Source organism: Wickerhamiella sorbophila (assembly GCF_002251995.1).
Source record: "Wickerhamiella sorbophila strain DS02 chromosome Unknown contig2, whole genome shotgun sequence".
NCBI classification, from domain to species: Eukaryota; Fungi; Ascomycota; class Dipodascomycetes; order Dipodascales; family Trichomonascaceae; genus Wickerhamiella; species Wickerhamiella sorbophila.
In genome coordinates this window covers 227583-252481 of record NW_020194005.1, presented here as the reverse complement: position 1 = coordinate 252481, position 24899 = coordinate 227583, and the positions used below count along the sequence as shown (strand labels likewise).

Below are 24899 nucleotides of genomic sequence, written 5' to 3'. Positions count from 1 at the left end.
CACTAATCGGGCAGAAATCCCTAATCTAGCAAAAATATCAGCTTCGATCTTTATTTATTAAATGTATTTTATCTACTTTTGTCTATATCCCGCACGAACTCTGGTAGCGTCTATTTAGGTCGGTCGGCCAAAAAAAACAACTTGTTTACGTGATTGAGCAGCGAATCTGAGATGGATCCGTTTACCGTCAGTGGACGGTTCTGTTTTCCAGACCATATTTTTCCTGCCGTGGACGAGAAATACAAGCGGATAGTGCCGACGCTACCTACCACGCGGGCGAATGATCTGGAGACAGAGTTCCAGCAAATCATAGCCGAAGGCGATGCTTATCCGTCTGAAAAACTAATGCTGTGGGTGCAAAGAGTGCTGAAACTGGCTGATCTTTTCGGGCTAGGTTCTCCACGGGCAATTGCGCACGCGAAACATGTACTAGAGGTGCTCCAAGACAGCTCCTCACCGTACACTGGTCTCGCTTGCTATTTCCTAGGTTGCTATTATCAGGTTAGAGCACTGGGCTACGAGGTTGACAAAGAAAAGTCAAGAATACTTTTAAGAAAAGCCATCAAGCTACATTACTCGCGCGCCTGGTATAGGATTGCGTCCAATGCAGAGTCCCGTGGGGACACCGCAAAGGCTCTGTCGCGTTATAAGCAAGGTGCTGCTTTGGACGATGCTGCTTGCCTGTATCGGCTTGCTATTGCGTACTTTTTTGGCCAGTTCAATCTGGAAAAAGACATTTCGAAGGGCTTTGCTATGCTTGACATGGCCGCCCAAAGAAGTGACTCTGACTACCCTCAGCCGGCGTTTCTACTAGGCAAACTATGCCTTGGAGAAACAGAGCTGATCCCTGATTTGCCTGCAACTCCTCCTGGATATACAGATAAGGCGCGGGGTATTGATTTGATTCGTAAAGCGGCATTTTTGGATTTCAGCCCGGCTTTAATGCGGCTCGCTGATGCTTACCAGGGCGAAATTGAGTTCAACAGCGCAGTGACATTGAGATTTTTGCACATAAGTACCCGCCAGGAACGTTACTTGGCCTACACACACAGACCGAGCGTGCTACACGGAGCTCCAGAGACCCTGTTGGTTAAATGGCTCCTATGTGGTTTCCAAGGTGTTTTCTCTGCCAATGAAGAATGGGCGTTCAATTTTGCCAAAATTGCTGCTAATTTGGGCAGCGGAACAGCGTTGTTTGCCATGGGATACTTTTACGAAGTTGGAATTGTCGCCAGCATTAACTGGGACACGGCACAGATGTACTATCGACAATCTGCGGCTGCCGGGTGTTTAGCAGCCAAGGAGCGACTGAAAAAGGCCGACTCGGATTCAGTTTCTCGAGAACCATCTTTGAGACGCCAACTAACGCGGGTTGACCACGAGCGAACATTATCAAAGTACCGGGCCAGGATGGGCCAAAATAATCAAAATCAGCCATCTATGATGGCGATCAACTCTTTGGACTCGGATAATAACTCTCCCGAACCGACTCCTGAGCCCATGCCCCTTCCTGCTTCCACGTGGTTGGATGATTCTCCTGTTCTTGCTCCAACTCCTCAATCGCCGCCCAAGCTGCCGTATCCAGATGAAGAAGAAAAGTCTCGAAGACGCTCTTTTTTCAATGCTGCGAAAAACATGCTCTCGAGTCTTCCTTATCCACGGTCTCCAGACCGGAAGTCGCGCACCTCGAGTCCAACAAGGTCACGATCTCCTTCCCGCTCACCACCACTCAGATTATCGTCGCAGTCACCGGCATACCCGTTGTCTAATTCATCGTCACCCAACAAACTTGGTTCTGCACCATCTCTACCATATCCTGATGACGGGCCGGCGCCTGCAGCTCCTCCATATCCCGAGTCACCGCCGCCTCTGCCTCCACTGTCGACTCCAGTATCTGGTCGCGTCTTTACTCCAGTATCTGCTCGTGTTTCGACTCCTGAGTCGGCGCGTATTTCAACCCCTGAGTCGGCCCGTACCTCGGCGCCACTTCCACCGGCTTCGGCGCCCATTCCAGTACCAGCCCCCATGGCCAATGCTATGAACACACCGCGAGTCCCCTCTCGACAGCAAGCTGTCCGTCGCAAACCCGTTGCACGAGCAGTATCGGGGCCTGCGCCTCAAATGGCACCTCACGAAACCCACCATGCGCGTTCGCAAACCATCTCAGCAGACATTCATACAGAGCTCCGAGATTGGACGCCCTCGCCCACGAGATCATCACCACCACCCCGATCTCCGACAAAATCACCGGCCCGCTCGGTCGACAGCACCGCCAGCTCGTCTCCATCCAAATCATCCTCGTCCAGCGCGCTCACAGGCCCTCCAGTTCGAAGCCACCGCAAGTATGGCTCTGTTGCAGTGCCATCTTCATCACCTCCTCGCCCCGAGCGGCGGTTTGTTTCTTCGCCGGTAACTCGCCGGCCTGGAGTGGCTTACAGCTTTGAAGAAATGGGCGTTCCGGTCATTGCTGGAGACGATTCAGGTAAATGCATTATATCATAGACTAATTAAAAGAACATTATGAAGCAGCGGTCATATCGGCGGCGTTCTGCAGGTCCTCTTTCATCCAGTCAAACTGGTCTGCAAGATGGGAGACGAAGATATCTTTGAACTGGGCCATTGCTAGCATTTTGCCTCGAATAAACTGGTTCTGCATGACCAGGGTCTCGATAAACTCGCGAGAATAAATATCAGGATTGCGGCCATCTTCAAGGTACTCGATGACCGCGGTAGGCACGGCCGTGTCTTCCAGAGAGTCTGCGTGCTGGGCAGCGGACCGCAGCTCGGAAACAAGGTCCTTTGTTTTGTGTTCAAGAGCAACCTGCGTGCCTTCTTCGCCCACATAGTCGTGCACAACCACCCCGAGCTCGATGAGCGACTGGGTCAGGTTCTCCATGTCCATGCGGATGTTCTCCAGAGCCGAGTTGCCCTCGGTGGGCGTAGGAAGTCCCGTGTGTAAACCGGCAGACATTCAGATTTAATGGAAATCACTCGCCAAGCACTGTGAACGTCAACCAACCGAATCGACGAGTCCAACGTAATCAGCTAAACACCTCCCTACAATATATGGATAGAGAGCCACCAAAGGACTTGGCGGTGATCCCTAGCCAGCTGCCGATAGTATCGGTGCCTGCGACCAAGCCGATAGAGTTGAGCAACGACTCGATTAATGCATTAGCTGGCGCTACAGCGGGGCTTGTTGCCGGCGTGGCGGTGTGCCCATTAGACGTTGCCAAAACCAAACTGCAGATCCAGGGCTCGTTCAAACTAGCAGAAGATCGGTCGAGATACCGGGGTATTGTCGGCACAATTCGCACAATTGTCACAGAGGACGGCTTTAGAGGGCTCTATCGCGGGCTGACTCCCATGGTTGTAGGATACCTGCCGACGTGGGCGATCTATTTCTTTGTTTATGGCAAAATACAAAAGCCGGGGAAAGACTACGCTGTTACGCACACTATGCTGAGTGCTGTAGTTGCGGGCGCGAGCTCGACCCTGTGCACGAACCCGATCTGGGTGATCAAGACCAGACTCATGGCCCAGGGACAACATACCGCATGGCAGTACAAGGGAATTTTCGATGCTGCCCGTCAGATTTTTCAAAAAGAGGGCCCCCTGGCCTTCTACTCCGGTCTGGGGTCGGCTCTGCTGGGACTACCGCACGTTGCAATCCAATTCCCGACATACGAGTATCTGAAACGAAAGCTATACTCTCCGTCGGCGCCCGACTGGTTTCAAATTGTCACCTACCTCGGTTCGAGCGTTTTATCCAAAATCATTGCATCTTCTATCACTTATCCCCACGAGGTCGTGCGGTCCCGCCAGCAAATCTCGGGAGCTCTAGGCGACCAACGCTACAGCACTATATTGAAAACGGTGGTTGCTCTTTACCGCAACGAGGGCTGGCGTGGATTTTATGCCGGGCTCGGCACCAACATCTGTAGAGCAGTGCCCGCCAGCGCAGTGACCCTAATGACCTACGAAACAGTTTCGCACTTTTTGCGCAAACGGTATTTATGAGTATCTATAGACCTATAGAAAATTGCACCTATAGCTGAGCTTTGGCCTACAAAGCACCCTGCCCGGCCCAAAAAAAATCTCTCCAGCTTACATGAGCGATCAAGTGCAAGAAGGCACCGCAGCTGCGGTTGAGACGCCTACGAATGGTGCCCCGTCTGCTACGAACAGTGAGCTAGAGGCGAAGCTAGCTCAGCTCAATGAGGAGGCCCGCAAGCTCGAGGAGATGCAGGCCGAACTGTCCAAGGAACAGGAGGAGATCCAGGAGTCCAAGGAGGACGTCGACAGCCGCTCGATCTACATTGGTAACGTTGAGTATGCTGCGACAGCCGAGGATTTGAGCAAGCACTTCAAGCCGTGCGGCACGATTAACCGCGTCAACATCATGATGGACAAATGGGGCAGTCCCAAGGGCTACGCCTATATCGAGTTTGCCGAGCCGGAGATTGTTGCTCACGCGCTGCTGCTGAACGAGTCGGAGTTTTTCGGCCGCCAAATCAAAGTGTTGCCAAAACGTGCCAATATTCCTGGCTTCAATGCCCGCGGTCGTGGCAGAGGCCGGGGCCGGGGAAGAGGAGGATACAGAGGCGCTTATCGTGGACGTGGAAGGTATAATCCTTATTGATGTAGTATTTTATTTAGATTGTTACTTAAATGCGTGTTAGATGCGAGCTGCAATAGGTCATGCAGGTGGAGGTGAAAATTCAGACCAGGTCATAACCGAACTACGCCCAGTGGCGAGAACCCTTCGATGCCCAGCGGCTCTCTGGCCCATTTGACGCTTAGGTTGCCTAACTCGCGCGACTCTCCACCATTGGCCACGAAGCAGTACTGGAAAACGTCTCGTGGACGAAGGATGGGCACGGGCAACGGATCCGCGACTCCTTTGATGCTCCAGCCACCGACGGCCTTCAAGTCGCATGCATTTATAATGAGGGTGGTGTCGAGGATGTTCTCGATCTGCACTTCGACTATAGATGGGCCCTTGGATGTCGACATGGTGCGCACACGCGTATTCAGAGCCATCAGACTCTCGAACTTGAATGTCTTGCGAATAGACCGGGTTTCCGTGGTTGTTTCGTACGATATGTGCAGAACCAGAGCGTGACCTCCCACTTGGGAAGGCTCGAAAGAGGTGGTGACGTCCAGCGTCTCGCCAGGAGCCAGGGTCTTGCGAGCATCGTGCGATTGAGCAGTGCGTGCTCTCTGCTGGGTTGGCGTCAGCACTTCGGTGGTCAATTGAACTTTGATGTCCTCGTGGACCCGGTTAGACACAGAGATCAAGCATACAAACTTCTCGCCTACGCAAACCGACCCGGTGACCTTGGGCACCGACAACTCGCCCGTTGGCAGCGGCGGGCTGTCCACGGCATCTGCAAGCACAAGCGAGGGCTTGGACAGCCTCAGCACCTTGACATCAACCGGGTGAGCGTGCGGAGGCGGAGCCAGGGACGGGCCCGAATCAGCCATAATGGACCGCTCGATTACTAAGAATTTCACTGATAGCTATTCTCCGGGCGCGAGGTTCTTCATGCAGGTGCCTCCCAAGGTCTGCTTAGCACTTCCGTGTTCGGGTCTAAGATTAGGCATCTCGAGGGGCCCAGCAGAGCGATTAGGCGGCCGAGAAGGTGCTTGAGAAAGGGGCCGATCTGGCAACAACGGCGACGAATCAGAAAAAAAATGGGGACGATTTGCAAGCTGGCGGCATAAAAGTGCCCACGGAGCCGCGAGTTGCTCCTGCCGCTCCCACACGCCCTGAGTAACCGAACCAACCATGACAGGGCGCCGCACCCACACCCGGGCCCAGGTGCGTTTGGGATTTCACGTCCTGGCTGATCCAGGGTTGGGGTGGGAGTGAGGGGGAGGGAAATACCGGGCCCTCGGGTGCGTGCTCGGCAGCGGTTTCTAGATTAAAATTAACCACTAAAGCTTGAATTTGTTCGCCAAACCTATCTACTCTCCGAAATATACACCATCCTTTTTGAATGCCCGCTTTCCGGGCCGTACAGCGCCGCGGATCAATGAATCGAGTGCCGCCTGATAGCACACCCAGGCCTACTTCATGTCCCCCACATTGAAATCTTCCAAGCCCCCCGGTCGTGATCGATCACCACCGGAGCACGTGACCCACACCTAAAAGCCGCGCATGTGGTTCTCGCCCGCTCGTTGTTTGCCTAATGCGTTTTTGCTCCAGTGCCTTGCTTTTGGGCTCGAACGCACTTTCCGACAAAATTGATTTCCGTGGCGGTGGGTGCCGCCTGAACACAGCCCATCGCCGTTATCGCTCAGGTTTTACCCGCCTGCCGTCTCGTGGCCGATTACCCAGGCAACCCTCCCCGTCTGGATCTCGTACGCATGATGCAGCTACCATGTGTTGTGAGTACATGAGTAGTTAATATACATGAGCTAATCCGAAAGCATCATCGTCATTCCCCTGCTCGGCACCACCAGACAGTAGACCCCGGTTTTCCATCAACCGAAAAGAGATTCGAGTCACTCAAAAGGCACCGCCAACTCCTATTGTCGCTATAATCAAATGTCCCTGATCAATTCTCGTGGTCTGGTATTCCCATCCTACTCGCGCGAATCAGCTGAGCGCTCCACATCGATTTCCTCGTGTGACGAACCCACAACTCCGCCGGCCGGTGATTCAGCCCCGGCTATTGATTCCCGCCATCTCAGCGTGTCTCTGCTATATCCAGACACGGCTCCTCGCTCCGCTTGGCGGCCGCAGATCGATGCTTGGATGCGGCGCAACCATCCGGCCGATCTGAAGCGTATCTCCACAATGGCAAACATGTTTTCCCGTGCGATGCCCTACAAGCTTCCTCCTAGTCGCTCTGAGGCTCCGTCTCCGCCTATGGAGCACGAGCAACTCATGAAGCAAGCTTCGTTGCTTGTTTCAGTTTCTCCGTCCCGCCGAGATTCCACCCCAACCTCCTCGGTTGCTTCGCCCAAATCGCAGGCTCCTCAAATCACCCGAGGGCCTCCGTCGCCGCAGTACACCCCGCTGTTTGTTGATTCGGCAGGAGCTGCCGAGAACGAGGTGTCCCCGGCCGTCACCTCGCCCATTCCCCAGCCCGTGCGTCCATTGATGGCCGCCAGCGTGGAATCCAAAACTCCGATTTTTGTCAACTCCGACGCCAGTTTGCCTGCACACCCTCTACCTCCTATTGTTGGGCCTGTCCAGCCTGTCGCCGACAAGTTTGCCAGAGCCGCCACGGTGCCTCGGACGCTTCTTAGCCCGCCTGCTAGTCCGCCCATGCCTAGCGACGTCCAAAAGACCTGCATATCATGCAGTTGTTCGCAGTCGCCATGTTGGCGGCCGTCGTGGTCTCCTACCGCGGGCCAATTATGCAACTCGTGTGGCCTCCGCTATAAAAAGACCGGAGCCCGCTGCATCAATGCTGCGTGCGGAAAGATCCCGTCGAAGGGCGAATGGAACCATATGATTCGAGCAGCCACCCAGGATGCGTTCGGCAATACAAACTACACATGCCTCCAATGCCACGGCCCCGTCGCTTTGCGTTCATGACAAGAGCACCCCGCCCCCCGCTCTTTTTTTGCTAGGTGCGGACTCGGCCCTTTTCTTTGCAAACATATTAATTCACAGCCAAGAAAGGACCTGCAATTCCGCTGCCTCTTAACAATTATTTAACGAAAGAACAGGATACAAATGTTGCACAAACCGTAATTAATGCAAGATAGGATATCGTGTGGCTATATAACCAGATAGAAAAAAGACTAGATTATTGCGAATCCCCGCCGTTTCTTCTATCCGTAGGCGGTATTCCTGTTCTCGACGGCCAAGCATTGCCAAAATCCACCCCTCACTTTAGGGCAAGGGCTGATCATGCGCACTCCCATGAAAAGTGCCGTTTGACATGCCACTAGGGTGTTTTAGGCAATCGTGATCGATGGGCCATGCGAAATTTCTGAGGCTGAATGCCGCTGCTTTCGGCCTTCGCGGCCGCTGTTTACTTTCTGTCTGCTTCGATGTTTTATTTCCCCGTAATCTCATACTGCAATCCCGCGTATGCATCTTCCAGCTATGCTGCAATCAGTACCAAATCTGATCCTGTGAGTCACAGTTTCCATGGTTTCCGATAATCGCCCCGGTTACCATGCCGGTTAGTCACCCAATGCTGTCCGTCGGGTGGGTTTCCATAAGCAGTCATCCAGGCAGGAAAACAAGAGCGGAAATAATAATTCGCCCCGTAAATCAATTGATCTGCTCCAGTTTGTAATTAGTCGACTCACTTATTTGCTCACATAGATCCATGATCCGCTGACACAGCACTTGCCATGCTGCTTAACTCCTTTTTGGACGACTCCGATGTCGGTAGCGACGACGAAGGGTTCGATATAGATTTCGCTGAGCTTCCAAACCGCAGATTAGCTCCTGATGAGCAGCAACAGTTTCTGGAGTGGGCAAACAGGAACATCCAGCAAGAGATAGCCCAGTTCGTGGCCCCGCCTTCATCTAACCGAATCGCCAGCGAATCGTTCGCCCAATTACTCAGTTCTTCGGACGACGACGACGCGGACTTGCTGCCTCCCGTGAAAAAGTCTAGGTTTGATGCTTTGGTCGATTCGGATTCAGAGTACGATTCGAACAGTGATGCTGATTCGGATCTGCCTGATGTCGATCCCACCAGCCCCGTATATCTGAAAGCTGCTGCGTCGAAAATAAGAAAAGTGAGGGCTGCAGTTGATACAAAAATGAGTACACAGAATGAGGAGGGTGATGGTCTGCTGGAGCTGTCGAAAAAACTGGAAAACAGCTCAATCAGCACCTGGTACGAGCAGGACAACTGTATAAGTACTCTGGATGCTCAGAAAAGATGGGACAACAGTATCAAATCGAACGAGACACCCCCACAACCAGCAGTATTACCTTTCACGGAGCAGGGATCAGCGTTGGTCGGGACCTACAAAATCGCCTCCATCAACTCGCTTTGTATCATCTGTCGCGTGCACATCCTTTCCCTCTGTCCTGTTTGTGATGCAGAATTCACAGAACCCTGCACGGCAACGCTGGGCAGCTGCAACCATGTTTTTCACACCCATTGCATCACAAAGTGGCTCTCTCAGTCTAACCGCTGTCCCATAGACAATAGCGAGTGGGCTCTTGACAGAGTTTGCAGCCCGCCTGTGGACCCAACCTTTGTTAGTTAATATTTATTCTGTCAATATTCATTTAAAAACACTAAAAAAAAAAACCATGGATCAAAATTTAGTAGAACTGTCTGCGTGGAAAACCGAGAAAAAAAAAATGAAAAAAACCTTTTGGACGACACGGGAATCGAACCCGGGACCTCATCCTTGCGAAGGATGCGTGATAGCCAACTACACCAGACGCCCATTTTTCAACAAAAAAAAAGATTTCCAGCTATATTTACTACTCAGACCAGATATCAAGACAATGCCCATTTTTCCAAATCCACTTAATAGTTTTATGAAACCGTAACGCTCACGTTCAGCTCAGCAGTTGCTTTGGGTTAGCAAGTATGTTCAAGGACCCTTTGAACAATTTTGAAACTTTGTGCTTTGAACAATTATCATCTTGATGTTAAGTAGTTACAAGAGACTATAGAATCAGTTCACGAAGGCCTAAGAGACGGTGTTTTATACTAGTTAAACAGCTCAGTTACCCTTTTTGGTATCATGGCTATGAGCCTGGATAGCAGACGCAGTGGCAGGCTTTGCGTTCTGGGCAATCTTGGAGAGCTGGTTGACAGCCTTCTCAAGGTTAGCTGCATTCTTGACGTTATTTTTCTTACCAAGGGAAACGGCACGGCTCAAGGTGTGAACAAGCAACTGAAGGGCGGGCTGTGTAACAAGATCAACGGCACCACCAGCCACATTGGCAATCAAGACCTCAGCACCATTGGTGAGAGACTGGAAAAAGGGACCCAAAAGGGTATCACCGACCAAGTTGGAAACACCAAAGGTGAGGGGACCCAAAGCGACTGACACAGCATTGAGGAGATTGTCGGCCTGAGAGTCAAGGCCAGTGATGAAAGCAGAAATAACATCAGCAGTGGGGTGGCCATCGTTGCGAGTAAGCTGCTTGAGGAGAGTCTCAACGGTCTGAGCAGCGTTAGTAGCACTGCCTTTGATTCCATCGAGGATGGGATTGAAGTCAGAGCGGGCATGCAACTTGCCGCCCACAGCATGAAGCTGGGAAATAACAGCCTGAAGCTCAGTAGTATCAACATGGTTGTCTAAGGCCACGTTGCTGACCTTTTGCAAGTTGCCAACAAGATCCTGGACTTCAGCGCTAGACAAGAGGTGGTCGGGGTTGTTTGCCAAAGAGGAAACCAACATACCAGAGCCCTTGGACACAGCACTCACAAAGGGAATCAAAACAGTGACAGCCTTGGAGTTGTCACCGCCCTGTGAAACGAGACTCTCAACCTCAACAAGGGTGTTGCTGATGGTCTGACTCAAGTTGCTAGCGAATTTTGCAACATACTGAGCTGTCAGGTGGGTCAATTGGAGAACAAAACCTACAGCCATTGCGTCAACGGCCATGCAGGCCTTGCTGATTTGAGGTGATACTTCGCCGCTGGCAGCAAAGGTCATGGCGAAAAGGGCGAGGATGGCGGATTTGGCGAACTTCATAGTGAAAGAGATGAGAGAATTGAGGAAATTGTGATGCTGGAGTCTGTGTTTTTATAGCCAAGATGAGCATAGTTAGGTTAAAATCGATACCACATGAAATTGTGGTCGCACGCACCCTATTCAACGGACCCACCGGAGCTTGATGGTAAATTTCAGAGCTTGTTTTCAGCCGCTCGAGGCGAAAGAGATAAGGCACTGGGAGAGCTGAAAAAAACGCTGCACGACCCATTGCTTTTTTGTTGTTGTTTCAAACAACGCGTTACCATTTGCTCTTCAGCCAATTGGTAGCTATTCGTCTCATAATGCATATTTTGTAGCATTGAAGCTACGCCAAGTCCAGGTCTCATAATCAAACATTAATCTGCAAGGCGCCTTTTCCTGTATGTCGTGCGACCCTGACGCAGGGCCTGCTGAGATCACAAAGTTTCCACCTTCAAACAAACACATATAAGGAGTGAAAAATCAATACCAAACTCAATTTAGCCCGTGGTCTTGCAGAAAGTGTTTGAACAAAATACGCTCCTACCGATACTCTAGCATGTGCTCAAAACTTGCTTGCCGATGCAACTCTTTAAAAGTGAGTGTTCGGTAATGCCAAAGCTACCAGTTTGTGGTAGTATTGCTCTATCAGAATTCTGTTTTGCGATTTTCAGAAATTAAACTGCTCACTTCCGTGCATTCCGCAAGCAAAAGACACTTATCGGCACAAAATCGGGCAGTCGGCCCCTTATGCAGCTACCCTCCCTGTGCACAGCAGAGCTACTAACTAACGGTGAGTCAGCGGACTCAACATTATCGGCATACTTCTATTCGTGGACTAACGGGTAGCAATTGCTTTCTATAATATGAGTTTGAGAGCAACCGCGATGAGGTTGAGGGCGCCGGTACGGATGATGTCCGTATCTGCGTCCAGAATGAATGCTGGCCCTGTGCTGCCAGCGGGCCGCAAGCCAAGTCGCTTTTTCCGCAACATCAAGTGGCTTTTTGGCTTAACAATTGGTGTAGGTGTGGGTTTCTGTGCTTATCGCATTCAGCAGCACCGGTTTCCTGCCGCCCAAGAGCCCGTCCCAGAGGGCAAGAAGCGCTTGCTCGTGCTTGGCTCAGGCTGGGGTTCGGTTTCGGTTTTGAAAAATGTCGACTCTCGCGAGTACGACATCACTGTGGTCTCACCGCGTAACTATTTCCTGTTCACGCCTCTGCTGCCGTCATGTACGACAGGGTGTATTGAGCACCGCTCCATCATGGAGCCTATTCGCTCTATTATTCGCGGAAAGAAGGCGGAGGCCAAGTTTGTTGAAGCAGAAGTGACCAAGATTGACCCTTACAATCGCACGGTGACCGTGTCGCATCGCGCCATGCATGACAATGTCAAGAGCGAGCAGATTCCCGACCTAGTTGAGGAGATGCCCTATGACTACTTGGTTATTGGTGTGGGCTCTGAGGTCTCGACCTACGGTATTCCTGGCGTCCAAGAGTACGGCTGCTACTTGAAGGAGATTGAGCACGCGCAGCAGATTCGCAAGCGTATTATGGACTGTTTTGAGGCTGCGTCTTTCCCCGGTGTTGACCCTGAGACCCGCAAGCGACTGTTGACCACCGTTGTTGTTGGCGGTGGCCCAACTGGTGTCGAGTTTGCCGGTGAACTGCACGATTTTTATGTTGAGGATCTTAAGGCTCTCGAGCCTAATTTGAGAGACCAGGTAACTCTAACTTTGATCGAAGCTTTGCCGAATGTTTTGCCCTCGTTCTCCAAGCACCTTTGCGACTATGCCGAAAAGACCCTGCTTGATGAAAAGATCAATGTCTTGACCAAGACTGCAGTTAAGAAGGTGACCAGCGACACGATCTATGCTGAAAAGACTTTGCCCGATGGACGCAAAGAGGAGGTCGTGATCCCCTACGGTCTGTTTGTTTGGGCCGGTGGTAACTCAGCTCGCCCTATCATCAAGGATCTATTTTCTGTGATTCCGGAGCAGGCAACCGCTCGCCGCGGGTTGCTCGTAGATGAATACTTGCAGGTGCTTGGTACTGACGGCGTATGGGCCATTGGAGACTGCACGTCGTCGCACTACGCGCCGACTGCGCAGGTTGCTGCCCAGCAAGGTTCTTACGTGGGCCGTCTTCTGAACCAGATTGCAGAGCGAGACGACACCTTGGATAAGGTTACTGTTCTCAAGAAGCAGCTCGACGACGGGTTGACCGACAAAAAGGTCGCGGCTAATGAACTCCGTCACTGGGAACGTCGGTTGGAAAAGGCATCGAAGCTGAAGCAGTTCCAGTACTCTCACCAGGGCTCGCTAGCTTACGTTGGCTCTGAGAAAGCGGTCGCCGATCTGTCGTTCTGGGGCAATGCCTTTGCATCGGGCGGAACGTGGACGTTCATGTTCTGGAGATCTGCCTACTTGAGCATGTGCTTCTCTATCAGAAACCGTCTGCTTGTCATGTTGGACTGGACCAAGGTTCGCCTTTTTGGTCGTGACGTCTCCCGCGAGTGACCTCGCAACCTCTTCAGACTTTAGATAGATTTTGCGTTTTCTAACACTGTACTAAAAAACCGTTCTGCATATTAAGGCAACATTTCGGGTATCTGCCCAAGCCCTTGCCCTACACGTGTAATCATCAATTAAGTGCGTTTGGTTTTTTTACGGCATTCACATCTGCTCCATCTCCGACTTGTGGCCTTGGTTGGTACTTTGGAGTACCGCTGCTGAATTTTTCTAGTTCGAGATACAGACATAATTCGCGAGGCGATTTGATATTTGTCGAGGATTCATAATCTGTTTGCCCTCGAAAACGCTGCCGCCTCAAATTTCACCAACACAGAATATCGGTTTTTTCAATTGGCGAGAGCAGGGCTTCCAGTTGCAACCCAACTAGCTTTGAGATCAGTCACCCTCCGAACCTTGGCTGAACACAAATCGCCATATAAGTTAAACCTTGATCGTTCTGGCCGCCAGCCTCAAATTAGCCGCTTTTAGCGTTTGACATTGGCCACATAACGTTACCCAATCTTTCTATTTCTATCTTCCAAGTGGTTCTTTCATTCTGTCCATGAATTACTCTCAGTACGCTCCTCAACGGGGCGATCCACATCGCCAAGGATTTCGGCCTGACAATCGTCAGCACGGTTCGTACAACATCTCGCCTGTTCAGCGGATGCCCGATTATCAGTACGCTGAACAGACGCCGTCGTTGCGCATGCCCACTGTGCATCAGGATCTGGACTCAACACCACAAATTCAGAGTGCCGTCAGGGTGGAAATGCGGGACCCTCATGGATCACCTGAGCTCCCGCAACCCGCCGTCAGAAGTCCATCACTCAAGCTTGACACATCTCCACAGAGTCCAACAAGCACTCGTTTAGTAACGATCTCGACCCCGTCTCCTGAGGCCAGATCCTCGCCTGGCACGCCTATTGTTGTTAAACGGGGCTCGCCACATCAAGCACAACTCATCTCATTCAAGCCCGAGCCTCTTCCTCAAAACCTCAAGCAACAGGCTGCCCAAGGCGGTTCAAATATTTACGGGGGTGCGCCTCGAGCTGCATCTACACCGTCTCTGCATATGCCGACAGTTAATATCAAAATCGGCGATAGAAGCAGTTCGTCCAGACAAGATTCTACCTCTTCTCAGTTTGGCGCATTGGCTGCGAACGCAAAACCGCAGCCTCAGCGTCGCCAATACAACGAAGGCAAGACCGAGAAGCCTCAGAAGCTTGATATCGAGCGATTTGAAGCTATCAGGCGGAATGCCTGTGCCCAGTTTCATGACCCTGAAGTGCAGATGGAGTATGCAAAGGCACTAGCTGAGGCGGCTGAGGTATTGGCTTCTCGATATACTGATCCAGCTACCCCATCGACTATGCATGTTGACGGCAAGGTCGAGCAGCGAAATCGTGATCATTGGACAAGAGAAGCGTTAGCCATTACGAGAAAACTCGCCCTTAAAGTCATGTTGCCCGAGGCTGCGTATTTTCTTGGCTGCAGCTACTCTACTGGTGCCTTAGGGCTAGAGGTTGATGCGGCAAGAGCTTTCGATCTTTACACACGAGCAGCCAAAGCTGACCATGCTCAAGCTTCTTACCGGGCGGCTGTTTGTTACGAGCTCGGGGTTGGCACGCGACGAGATGTCGACAAGGCGCTCACTTGGTACAAACGAGCTGCTCAGCTCGGAGATGTCTCATCTATGTATAAACTCGGAATGCTTGCACTGGACGGCAATAATTTCGAAGAGGGCCTGACGTGGCTTCTTAGAGCGTCCGACCTTGGAAATGCGTCTTCACCGCATGCTCTTCATGAACTGGGGCTAATCTATGAGGGTGGGGAGCGAAGCTGTGGCCGACGTAGATCCAGCACCCACTCACGCAAGCACTCTGAGGGTCATCACCGAAGATCAACAAGCGTGACCTCCATCAAGTCGACAGGCTCCTCAAATACTAGCAGCAGCCTCGTTCAGCGAGATGCAGCCAAGGCTCTTAGTTTTTTCTACCAAGCAGCCAAACTTGGGTATGCTCCATCGCAGTTTAGAATTGGCCATGCATACGAGTACAAAGAGCTCGGATGCGAGCTCGATCCCCAGAAAAGCATTTCTTGGTATACTGCTGCAGCAGAACAAGGAGATGCCGAAGCTGAATTGGCCCTGTCAGGCTGGTACTGGACAGGAGCCATCGGCGTTTTGAGGAAATCAGAGACCGAGGCATTCTTATGGGCCCAGCGAGCAGCCGACCGGGGATTTGGCCGAGCCTTTTTCTGCCTGGGCCATTTCTACGAATATGGTATTGGCGTTACAGCTGCGCCAGACCGAGCAAAGCACTGGTTTGCCAAAGCGCTCGAGCAAAAACACCCCAAAGCTGCAGGACGGCTGAAGGAGCTCGAGCGGCAAGCGACTAGTATAACCCCTGATCACATTTCATAGTGCCCTTTTTTTTGTCTTCTTTACCGTGCGACTTTTTCTATATATTTTACCCATGTGACCTATTTGGATCGCTGCATCAGCACATCAGGTTAAGGTTTTAAATACAGCCCGGCTTAGTCACTTGCCAATCTAAACTACACATGTCTAAACGCGAAGAGGAATTGTTGGACTACTCTGATACCGAAGAAGCAGCTCCTGCTGCTTCCGAGGCCAAGGAGGAGAGTTCTGGTGCTGCTGCGAATGGCGATACCAAGGGCTCCTACGTGGGCGTCCACTCGACCTCGTTCAAGGACCTCCTCCTCAAGGACGAGCTTCTCCGGGCGATTGGAGATTGCGGTTTCGAGCACCCCAGTGAGGTTCAGCAGGAGGCTATTCCTCAGTCCAACATGGGTGTTGATGTGTTGTGCCAGGCCAAGTCAGGTCTCGGTAAGACCGCCGTGTTTGTTCTGTCTACCCTCAACCAGCTGGAGCCTACCCCCGGTGAGGTGAGCGTTGTTGTTTTGTGCCACACCCGTGAGCTTGCGTACCAGATCAAGAACGAGTACGACCGTTTCTCCAAGTATCTTCCCGACGCTCGCACCTCGGTGTTTTACGGCGGTGTGTCGATTGCCAAAGACAAGGAGCTTCTCAAGGACCCCGAGCGGACCCCTAACATTGTTGTGGGCACGCCTGGCCGGTTGGACGCTTTGATTCGCGAGAAAGCACTGAAGCTCGACAACATTCGCACTTTTGTTGTCGACGAGTGCGACAAGGTTTTGGAGGCGGTTGACATGCGCCGTGACGTTCAGGAGATCTTCCGCGCGACGCCCAAGACCAAGCAGGTTATGATGTTTAGTGCTACGTTAGCTCCGGACATGCGGGCGATTTGCAAGAAGTTCATGCAGAACCCGCTTGAGATCTACGTCGACGACGAGGCCAAGCTGACTCTGCACGGTCTTCAGCAGTACTACGTGAAGCTGGAGGAGAAGGAGAAGAACCGCCAGCTGAACAACCTGCTCGACTCGCTGGAGTTCAACCAGGTGATTATTTTTGTGCGCTCGACCAGCCGGGCAAACCAGCTGAACCAGCTCCTGAACGAGTGTTCCTTCCCATCGATTGCCGTCCACGGTGCCATGCGCCAGGACGAGCGTATCGAGCACTACCGTCAGTTCAAGGAGTTCAACAAACGCATTTGCGTTTCCACCGATATCTTTGGCCGTGGTATTGACATTGAACGTATCAACCTCGCCATCAACTACGACATGCCCCCCGAGGCCGACCAATACTTGCACCGCGTAGGCCGAGCCGGTCGTTTTGGTACCAAGGGCCTAGCCGTCTCTTTTGTATCCAGCGAGGAGGACGAGAAGGTGCTTTCCCAGATCCAGGAACGCTTCGAGGTCAAGATCTCGCCCTATCCTGAGGAGGGCGTCGATGCGTCTACGTATATGAATTCTTAAATCTGTAACTTTAATTATTCTCACATGGGCTAACTACTTTAACTGCCCTTCATGCAGACCTGCGCTAAAATCCCGTCGCCAACCGCGTCTGACTGTTTTTTTTCGAAAAAAATTCGTGACTAACCAACCGGCTGGGAGTGGTTTATAAAGAGCAGTTAATTTTCCTCTGTCAACGTTTATACCTGGCCATGGATAAAATCATTGCTCAGTCCAAACACCTGTGTCCTTTTTTGAAGACAACATCGACTGCTGCCTTGCGCAGTCTCGCAAACGCCAAGGGTCTTGCTGCCAAGGCCCAGGGGTGCCCCGTGATGGCTTCTGCAATGGAGCAGCGTCGAGCCGCGCACTCGTCCAAAGTGACTACTGCGCCGGCCACTTCTGCCGCACCCGTCCACTCGACACCCCGTGGGGGCGCTGTAGGCTCGGTGGAGTTTGATTTGCCTCGGCCGACTGCCCTTGATGCCGAGCATGTGACCGAGAAGGACCCCGCCACGGACTATGAGTCGGTGTACAAGGAGGAGCTTGATCGCAAGCGCAAGGACAAGTCGTACAGGTTTTTTAACAACATCAATCGACTGGCCAAGGAGTTCCCCCGCGCGCACTCCACCTCGGAGGCTGAAAAAGTCACCGTGTGGTGCGCCAACGACTACCTGGGTATGGGTTCGCATCCAGAAGTGCTGAGAGCTGCCCACGAGACCCTCGACAAGTACGGAACAGGCGCCGGTGGTACGCGCAATATTGCCGGCCACAACAGGCATGCAATCAAGCTTGAAGAAACTGCGGCAAAGTTACACGGAAAAGAGGCTGCCCTGGTTTTTTCCTCGTGCTATGTGGCTAATGACGCTACACTGACGCTGCTTGGCCAGCGGTTCAAAGACCTCATCTATTTTTCGGACGAAATGAACCATGCCTCCATGATTCAGGGTATCAAACACTCGGGTGCTCGCAAAGTTATCTGGAAGCACAATGATCTGGCCGATCTCGAAGCCAAGCTCGCGGCCGTTCCCAAATCCACTCCCAAAGTCATTGCATTTGAGAGTGTGTACTCCATGTGCGGCTCAATTGCCCCAATCGAGGCTATTTGTGATCTGGCCGACAAGTACGGTGCCCTTACTTTCTTGGACGAAGTCCATGCCGTGGGCATGTACGGCCCCCATGGTGCAGGAGTTGCTGAACACCTGGACTATGATTATTATGCCAGCAATGGCACTCTTCCTCTTAGTGGCCGTCGGACCGTTATGGACCGTATTGACATCATTACCGCCACTCTCGGCAAAGCTTATGGTAGTGTTGGCGGTTATGTGGCTGGCAGTGTCAACTTTATCGACTGGATTCGCTCGTATGCCCCCGGGTTTATTTTCACCACCAGCTTACCTCCCAGCGTGATGGCTGCCTCAACGGCGGCTATCCAGGTCCAGAGTGCGTCCAATGCCAGCCGTCGTGCTCAGCAACATAATACCCGGGCTTTGAAGCAGCGTCTTGCCGAGCGCGGCATCCCCGTTATTCCTAATCCCAGTCACATCGTGCCTGTTCTTGTTGGCAGTGCTGACTTGGCCAAGCAGGCTTCGGATATGCTGTTGAAAGATCATGGCATCTATGTGCAAGCTATCAATTACCCCACAGTTAGAATTGGAGAGGAGCGTCTGCGTATCACTCCCACCCCTGGCCACTCTGAGGAGCTGGCCACTGAGTTGGTGGAAGCTCTTGAAGACGTCTTTACTCGTCTTAGCCTCAAGCGTGTTGCAGACTGGAAAGCCCAAGGCGGCCATTGTGGTGTTGGTACAGATACCAACGTCAAACCGATTTGGACAGATACTCAACTGGCTTCCTGATTTAGGCCATCTAAAGCCTCGGGACGACAGTCTGTGCACCTGAACGCACCACCGGAGGACCCACCACTTTTGGCTTTTATTTTCGACTCCGTTTTAGACTATATAGAAATAATCTGATCAATAATTTTGATTGCATCTTTGAGGCGGTTTTTGGGCACAAGAAACCATTCGACATGGATCCCTCGTCCCTGTTTACAGCTGCATTGGACTTTACCGCGGCCGAACTGGGCATGCAATTTATTGTGGATGGCTTTTTCCGTGGAATGCGGGTTCCGGCATCGCCAGCCCTGGTGGTTTGTGTCAAAATGAGGAGCTGCTCGCGACGACGGACAGATCAATTTGAGAGGGTGCCCGCACTGCCTTTGCCATTGATCTATCCGGTCTGCTGGCTCTATTGTTGTATACCCCACTTTAATCAGGACCTGTCTGGTTGGTTTGCGCCAAAAAAGCAGCTTTCTTATCCCGCGTGTGTTTATAGGCTCGAAACGCTGTTTGTTATGATTGTAAACTTCGGCATTTTCAAAGGACCATAGCGTGTAGGCATAAATATATCCATCAGGGGTATTATTTGCGCGATGGAATCGACAATACTCATTATTTGTCTGAAGTTTACATCGGTTTCCTTGGACGGTAATGCCCTTGCACTGCATGAGTGCTGACGCACTCTGCCCCGGAGATTCAGGCGGATAAATCGCCGTCAGCTTCGGAAATGGTCTCGTCTGCTGGGGCTACCGGCGTTGAAACAATGATTGGTGTTTTCAATGAAGTCAGAATAGTGCTGTCTCCCAAATCTTTTTCAAGGGGCTGGAAGTATGGCTCGTTATCTAGCAGGGGATCGAACGAAAGTACCGGCCAACCGTCGGTTCCCGGTGGCTTTAGACTAGCCAATTGAGTCTCGAACTCTTCCAAAATTGCCTGCGCAGGCTCTTCGGCAGGCTTTGGTTTCGGAACAAACCTGGAGACAATCTGGCGCCAGGCGGTCCATCCAGCCAGAGTGCGTCGGTAAACGTAGGTCCCGCCCACGAGAAACATCCACAAAAGAAAGCTGGACCAGGCAGCCATCAGAATGATTGGGGCCACGATCGAGATTGTCACAACCGTACTGCTCACCGCGCCCGTGAAAAACAGTACGATGATTATGGTCACTGCCATCAACAGCGGCATAGTCAAAACCACCATCAAAAATAACAAAAGCGCCACATATGGGTTTCTTTTCGTGACCGTGGAGATGGCTGATTTGGCCGATCCGCTTGTGGTCAGAATAATTCTGCGGTTAGCTGTCTGTGCAAACCCGAGAGATCCCGCGCGCTACTTACACCAAAAGGCCCTCCAATTTCTGTAACAACGACGCCTTTGGAGCCTTTTTTGCCATAATTAATAAAAAGTGGTTTCTATGTACAGTACGACGACGCCTCAAATAGTGTGGGCCAGCCCTTTCATGTGACAGGTCACATTCCCCGGATCCGGATCATTTTTCCGACTCATGCTTGCGATAGACCTCCCGGGCCTTTTGCATGGACTTCTTGCCCTCGCGCATACGGAACCGACACTGTTCCCAGGACACGACCGATCCAAGCAAAAACCCGCCCATGCCCCAGTTTGCGGCCTTGGTCGGGCGTCTAGATACATAAAGCACCAAAGCCGTAACCGCACCGATACTGAAACCGGTCATAATCGCTTGCCTGAAGCAGGGGATGTTGTTGACATTCTTGAAATCTTCAATGCCAATCTTCTTGGCTGTGTCCACGATGCTCGGGTTTGCAGCCTTGCGTAGTGCGGCAGCGCTCTCGACGTCATCCTCAAATTTCGGAGGACGGTCCTCCAGCAACTGTGCTGATTCCGGCGCCGGGATCGGGTCGCTAGCCTGTGAATCCTTCTTCCACCACCCCCAGAGCTTGACCATGATGGCTTGATTTCGATGAGTAAGGAAATTTGACAGTGGGGCGAAAGGTAAGCTAAATTATGAACACAAAATGTATGGATGGAGCGACTATTGCTTGGCCGCTTTGGTGATGGCTTTGGAAATCAAGGATGCAGCGTTCTTGACTTCAGATTCTGAAAGCCCATTCGGCACGTAGAGCCGGATAGCGTTGATGGGGGTATACTTTTCGAATTCCTGAATCTGCTGGAGACGCGAGATCAGCACGCCATATTTGCGGCTTTCGAGCACAATTGCGTCCAGGACTTGCTCTACAGCGGCCTCGGTGTCGAGTTTTTCTGCTAGCGAATCGCTCAGGCAAAACACCACCAGGGGGCTGTCTGGGCGAGAGATCAGCTGGATATGCTTTTGGCGCTGCAGGGTCTTGTAGACGATGGACGCCTTGTCGCGCAGTGCAGCAACCATGGGGGGCCCGACTTGCTCGTCTTCGAGCATTTTCACCACCTCGCTTGCCACTCGGGCCAAGTACGGCGGGCAAGTTGCAGAAAACGTATAAGCAAGTGAAGTGATGCGTTGGTGATCAATAATTAGTTTGGCGCCAGAACAGAACCCACCCGAGGACCCCATCGCTGCGGAAAGAGAGCCGATCGTAATGTCAATATCGCTGCGAGGAACGCCCTGTTCCTCGGGCAGACCCCGGCCGTGCTGGCCCAGCACACCCAGCGACCAAGACTCGTCAAGAATTAAACGGAACTTGTATTTATTCTTGAGCTCGACAACCTTTTTGAGGTCGGGCGAGTTCGCAGTGTAGTCAAACAGGCCCTGAGTGATGATGAAACGACGGGGTAACGCACCCTTTTTGTGCAGGCTGCAGGCGTACTTTAGCTGGCGTTCTAAATCCTCCATCTCGTTGTGACGGAACCAGAAGATCTTGGCACGCGAGAGACGCGCGCCAATTTGCAGCGAAATGTTCACTGCCTGGTCAATCACGAGCACATCACCGCGTTTGGCAAAACACGGGAGAACCGAAGGGGCTGTGGCGTTGTCCTGAGCATACAGCATGCTGCTTTCAGTGCCCAGCCACTTGGAAATATCGGCCTCGGCATTGTTATGGAAGTCCTCGTTTCCGTAAAAGCCGGCGGGACCACAAGAGCCAACGCCGGCGTAGCGAATGGTCTCGACAGCCGCCTTCTTTAAGCTGTCATAGTGAGCAAAGTTGTGCAGGTCCGTGCTTGTGAAATTCATAAACTCGCCATCACTGCCCTTGATATGTACTTTGGGTCCATTTTCACCGACAATGACGGGAGCTAAATCCAGGAGCTTCTTCTGTTCCTCCGTCAACGGGTCGACCAGAGGATCAGGCCGCCATTCTTTCAGTAGCTCGTCGATCTCCTCCTCCGTGAAATTAACGTGGGTACGCTGGTCGTACGGCCGCTTCGAGGCCAGAAAATATGCCACTGTGAACCCGAACAGAATGACTTCAAACACCGTTCGCATGGGATCGTTCTGGTGCGACCGCTTGATGTAGCGGCCAATAATCTTGGACCCCGGGATATGCGACAGCACTTCAAGGATTTTTGTGAGCGTCTGCTCGACCCAAAGGCCACTCGTGCGCGGTAACTCTTCCATTGTAACCGGAGCAGGAGCGCGTTTGTTACAAGGTTAAAAGCTGCTGAGTCAACGGCTATGAAGATCAAACCGAGGCGGACAGGGCTTGGAGGTGCGAGGGTTATATGGCGTTTTTTCGCGCCGGTTGGAGATATGAGTTCTTTTTTAACTTGTAAATAAAGTGGGGTTGTACATACAGCTAGTGCACTAGCGGCGCTCAATCAGCTCCTTGAGAGTGGTTGCAACATCACTGGCATTGCTAAGATCGGCCTTAGCTTCTTGTCCATACTCTGTCGGTTAGTTGTTGCTCCAATTTAAACACGGCTAGGCCGTGCGTTCAAAACTTACCAAAACGAGCGTATGCAACAGGCTTGATGCCCAGAGCCTCCCGAATGAGAATAGGTGTGTTGGGGTTGTTCTTCTTGAGGGCAGGATATGTCTTGGTCAAAAAGGTTCTTGGTTAGTACTGTGCACCTTGTGTGTCGTCATACTTACTTGATGGTCTCTGATCCGGGCCCAGACTGGCTGAAGTGGATCCGTAACTCCTTGAGAGCCTTGGGGAAGACGTACTTTGACATTTGGGATGACAAATTTGGTGAGAGTACGATTGGTCCATATGGCATGCCGGTTCGAAGACACTACAGGGGCAGAATTTACCCCGAAACCAGCCAGGCAGCCCGCAAACGCATGGTGTTGTGCACAATCAAGCAAATAGCGAGAGTAATTGTTCCGATGCGTTTGATCGGCCAAATCCCAACCGGCGGGGTAACCCCGACTTCGTTGCAATCAGTCAGCAGTCCTGGCCAGCTTCTTTCATCCATGGCTTCACACACATCTTCAGCGTTCTGGAGGTTCATGAATTCGCCCACGGGCCCGCGCACAGTCCACTTCTGGGCGCCGGTCATGAAATGGTCGCTGGTTATTGCTGGCGCCAAGGACCTCAATCGCCCTGTGGAGAAAGTGTCAGGAACTCAACAAATCGCTCTCACGGCCACTGGTCTCATTTGGACCCGCTGGTGCATGATTATCAAGCCCCGCAACTACTTGCTTGCTTCAGTGAACTTTTTCTTGGGCTGCGTGGCTGGGTTCCAGCTCATCCGCGTCTACAATTGGAACCGCAGCCTCGGGTACTCGTTCAGCGAGACGGTCCAAAACATGTTTTCGCCTCCTGAAACCCCCAGAGAGATTGCAATTGACGCAGCAGTTGAAGCACCCAAATAACCTATCAATACATCTAGTCAGCTATCAAGGAAAATAATAAAAAAAAACTGTTCAAGCTCCACCGTTCACAGGTAACCTGTGTGGGTTATGAAGGTCGTAGTCATGGTCGTTAAATGCAGGAAATTCGTCCTCGTGTTTGGGAAGAATGGAAGTATTAGGTAGAACGGAAAACAAGTTGGTCGGGGGCGACGTGGATCCAGCCTGCCGAGTAGGCCCTCCCGTTTCCGGTGACGTAGTGACTGCAACATCTATAGCCTCAGAGTGCTCGTCGCGGTCTTTATCGGTGGCTTCGAAGGGGTCGGGGCATCCTGCTATTAAGTGATCGAGTCCGTTTCCTGACCACCCCTTCCGAGCAATACTATCGTAGATTTCGATCTCAGCCGTCACCATGCTAGCAACCTGGCGTTCCAGCTGTTCTCCGAGATCATTGGCCGACATATACAAATCCGATAGAAATTCGTACTTGAGACGATTGATGTCGTCGATTTGCGATGTGAGATCCAGCAAAGTCGACCGGTACGTGGCTAGATTGCGGTGTCGAGCTCTGGATTGCCGCTGGGTCAAGGACTCTGCGCGGCGTAACGTCAATGTACGGTGTTTCAGCTCGCTCTGAAAGCTCATTTCCCGGTCCTTAAGATCCTCCTTGTAATTCGAAAGCCCCCGCTTTGAAGGTTCAACAAATTTTTCCTCCACGCTTGCTGCCAGCAGCTGGGCGTGGTTTGACACTAGCAATTGAAGTCCTCCAGCAGCAGAGATACCTGACGATGCCTTTTCGAGGCCCTTGTTCTTTGAGAGCTCTTCGAGGGCTGTTCCTAAATCTGCAGAGGCCGCGGCCATCGCTTTGATAGCCTCTTGGTACCGTTCAGCGGCCTCGGCCACCTTGTCCACGCTCTTGCTCAGAGCTTTCGCATCCTTGGGCGATAAGAGATTCCCCGTCTGACCATTTCGCTCTAGTTCGCCAAACATTGGGTCTGTGAAGCTAGCTCGCGAGGTATCTGAGGCCATCACCGGCATGGTTGCAATTGAGGTCGACGACGGGCTGCGAAACAGGCGAAAAAGCGACTTCGATGCAGACTGGACAGATGGATGGAACCAGCCGGACTGCTGCGGGCTGTTTTGCACCTTCAATGACGCCTCTGCAGAGCCTTTTGGCCGCTTTGGAGAACAGCCTGCCGTCGGTGTTGATGTGAGGTTGCTCGAGGGAGAGCCCGGGGGCAGATCGGCCGGTGGCCCCATATCTTCAGCGGAGTCAATCTGTTGAATTGAACTGCTCCCATCGGCCTGCCCGTCGGCATGGTCGCCTACACCTTCACTAGGCTCGTCATTTGCCTTCACCATTAAATACTGTTGGGATTTTAGACGTAA

General features: G+C 52.1%; 18 protein-coding genes across 18 annotated transcripts; 10 read left to right on the top strand and 8 right to left on the bottom strand.

The window, feature by feature from the left end:
- Positions 1–171: 171 nt before the first annotated feature.
- B9G98_03400 (Chitin synthase regulatory factor 4) lies at positions 172–2502 on the top strand (the record flags this gene model as incomplete). The annotated part of the gene is made up of 1 exon (XM_024809957.1): positions 172–2502. One exon carries the CDS (start codon positions 172–174, stop codon positions 2500–2502), a length of 2331 nt encoding a protein of 776 aa, XP_024665725.1.
- Positions 2503–2518: 16 nt separating this feature from the next.
- B9G98_03399 (Mediator of RNA polymerase II transcription subunit 10) lies at positions 2519–2971 on the bottom strand (the record flags this gene model as incomplete). The annotated part of the gene is made up of 1 exon (XM_024809956.1): positions 2519–2971. One exon carries the CDS (start codon positions 2969–2971, stop codon positions 2519–2521), a length of 453 nt encoding a protein of 150 aa, XP_024665724.1.
- Positions 2972–3066: 95 nt separating this feature from the next.
- On the top strand, positions 3067–4020 carry B9G98_03398 (Mitochondrial nicotinamide adenine dinucleotide transporter 1; the record flags this gene model as incomplete). The annotated part of the gene is made up of 1 exon (XM_024809955.1): positions 3067–4020. One exon carries the CDS (start codon positions 3067–3069, stop codon positions 4018–4020), a length of 954 nt encoding a protein of 317 aa, XP_024665723.1.
- Positions 4021–4111: 91 nt separating this feature from the next.
- On the top strand, positions 4112–4642 carry B9G98_03397 (Polyadenylate-binding protein 3; the record flags this gene model as incomplete). Its single annotated transcript, XM_024809954.1, has 1 exon — positions 4112–4642. One exon carries the CDS (start codon positions 4112–4114, stop codon positions 4640–4642), a length of 531 nt encoding a protein of 176 aa, XP_024665722.1.
- An 89-nt stretch (positions 4643–4731) lies between these two features.
- B9G98_03396 (Trafficking protein particle complex subunit 13) lies at positions 4732–5487 on the bottom strand (the record flags this gene model as incomplete). Its single annotated transcript, XM_024809953.1, has 1 exon — positions 4732–5487. One exon carries the CDS (start codon positions 5485–5487, stop codon positions 4732–4734), a length of 756 nt encoding a protein of 251 aa, XP_024665721.1.
- A 1066-nt stretch (positions 5488–6553) lies between these two features.
- On the top strand, positions 6554–7552 carry B9G98_03395 (hypothetical protein; the record flags this gene model as incomplete). Its single annotated transcript, XM_024809952.1, has 1 exon — positions 6554–7552. One exon carries the CDS (start codon positions 6554–6556, stop codon positions 7550–7552), a length of 999 nt encoding a protein of 332 aa, XP_024665720.1.
- Positions 7553–8322: 770 nt separating this feature from the next.
- B9G98_03394 (RING-box protein pip1) lies at positions 8323–9195 on the top strand (the record flags this gene model as incomplete). Its single annotated transcript, XM_024809951.1, has 1 exon — positions 8323–9195. The coding sequence occupies one exon, from the start codon at positions 8323–8325 to the stop codon at positions 9193–9195; it is 873 nt and encodes a 290-aa protein (XP_024665719.1).
- A 468-nt stretch (positions 9196–9663) lies between these two features.
- Positions 9664–10644, bottom strand: B9G98_03393 (hypothetical protein; the record flags this gene model as incomplete). The annotated part of the gene is made up of 1 exon (XM_024809950.1): positions 9664–10644. The coding sequence occupies one exon, from the start codon at positions 10642–10644 to the stop codon at positions 9664–9666; it is 981 nt and encodes a 326-aa protein (XP_024665718.1).
- An 866-nt stretch (positions 10645–11510) lies between these two features.
- Positions 11511–13139, top strand: B9G98_03392 (External alternative NADH-ubiquinone oxidoreductase, mitochondrial; the record flags this gene model as incomplete). Its single annotated transcript, XM_024809949.1, has 1 exon — positions 11511–13139. One exon carries the CDS (start codon positions 11511–11513, stop codon positions 13137–13139), a length of 1629 nt encoding a protein of 542 aa, XP_024665717.1.
- Positions 13140–13695: 556 nt separating this feature from the next.
- Positions 13696–15558, top strand: B9G98_03391 (Chitin synthase regulatory factor 3; the record flags this gene model as incomplete). Its single annotated transcript, XM_024809948.1, has 1 exon — positions 13696–15558. The coding sequence occupies one exon, from the start codon at positions 13696–13698 to the stop codon at positions 15556–15558; it is 1863 nt and encodes a 620-aa protein (XP_024665716.1).
- A 140-nt stretch (positions 15559–15698) lies between these two features.
- B9G98_03390 (ATP-dependent RNA helicase SUB2) lies at positions 15699–16994 on the top strand (the record flags this gene model as incomplete). Its single annotated transcript, XM_024809947.1, has 1 exon — positions 15699–16994. The coding sequence occupies one exon, from the start codon at positions 15699–15701 to the stop codon at positions 16992–16994; it is 1296 nt and encodes a 431-aa protein (XP_024665715.1).
- Positions 16995–17182: 188 nt separating this feature from the next.
- B9G98_03389 (5-aminolevulinate synthase, mitochondrial) lies at positions 17183–18826 on the top strand (the record flags this gene model as incomplete). The annotated part of the gene is made up of 1 exon (XM_024809946.1): positions 17183–18826. One exon carries the CDS (start codon positions 17183–17185, stop codon positions 18824–18826), a length of 1644 nt encoding a protein of 547 aa, XP_024665714.1.
- Positions 18827–19504: 678 nt separating this feature from the next.
- Positions 19505–20198, bottom strand: B9G98_03388 (hypothetical protein; the record flags this gene model as incomplete). Its single annotated transcript, XM_024809945.1, has 2 exons — positions 19505–20093; positions 20143–20198. The coding sequence occupies 2 exons, from the start codon at positions 20196–20198 to the stop codon at positions 19505–19507; spliced, it is 645 nt and encodes a 214-aa protein (XP_024665713.1).
- A 96-nt stretch (positions 20199–20294) lies between these two features.
- Positions 20295–20729, bottom strand: B9G98_03387 (Cytochrome c oxidase protein 20, mitochondrial; the record flags this gene model as incomplete). Its single annotated transcript, XM_024809944.1, has 1 exon — positions 20295–20729. One exon carries the CDS (start codon positions 20727–20729, stop codon positions 20295–20297), a length of 435 nt encoding a protein of 144 aa, XP_024665712.1.
- An 87-nt stretch (positions 20730–20816) lies between these two features.
- On the bottom strand, positions 20817–22334 carry B9G98_03386 (Serine palmitoyltransferase 1; the record flags this gene model as incomplete). Its single annotated transcript, XM_024809943.1, has 1 exon — positions 20817–22334. One exon carries the CDS (start codon positions 22332–22334, stop codon positions 20817–20819), a length of 1518 nt encoding a protein of 505 aa, XP_024665711.1.
- Positions 22335–22520: 186 nt separating this feature from the next.
- B9G98_03385 (NADH-ubiquinone oxidoreductase 10 subunit) lies at positions 22521–22891 on the bottom strand (the record flags this gene model as incomplete). The annotated part of the gene is made up of 3 exons (XM_024809942.1): positions 22521–22603; positions 22662–22768; positions 22809–22891. 3 exons carry the CDS (start codon positions 22889–22891, stop codon positions 22521–22523), a joined length of 273 nt encoding a protein of 90 aa, XP_024665710.1.
- A 43-nt stretch (positions 22892–22934) lies between these two features.
- On the top strand, positions 22935–23534 carry B9G98_03384 (Mitochondrial pyruvate carrier 3; the record flags this gene model as incomplete). Its single annotated transcript, XM_024809941.1, has 1 exon — positions 22935–23534. One exon carries the CDS (start codon positions 22935–22937, stop codon positions 23532–23534), a length of 600 nt encoding a protein of 199 aa, XP_024665709.1.
- A 51-nt stretch (positions 23535–23585) lies between these two features.
- B9G98_03383 (Protein IVY1) lies at positions 23586–24872 on the bottom strand (the record flags this gene model as incomplete). The annotated part of the gene is made up of 1 exon (XM_024809940.1): positions 23586–24872. One exon carries the CDS (start codon positions 24870–24872, stop codon positions 23586–23588), a length of 1287 nt encoding a protein of 428 aa, XP_024665708.1.
- Between the last annotated feature and the right edge of the window lie 27 nt (positions 24873–24899).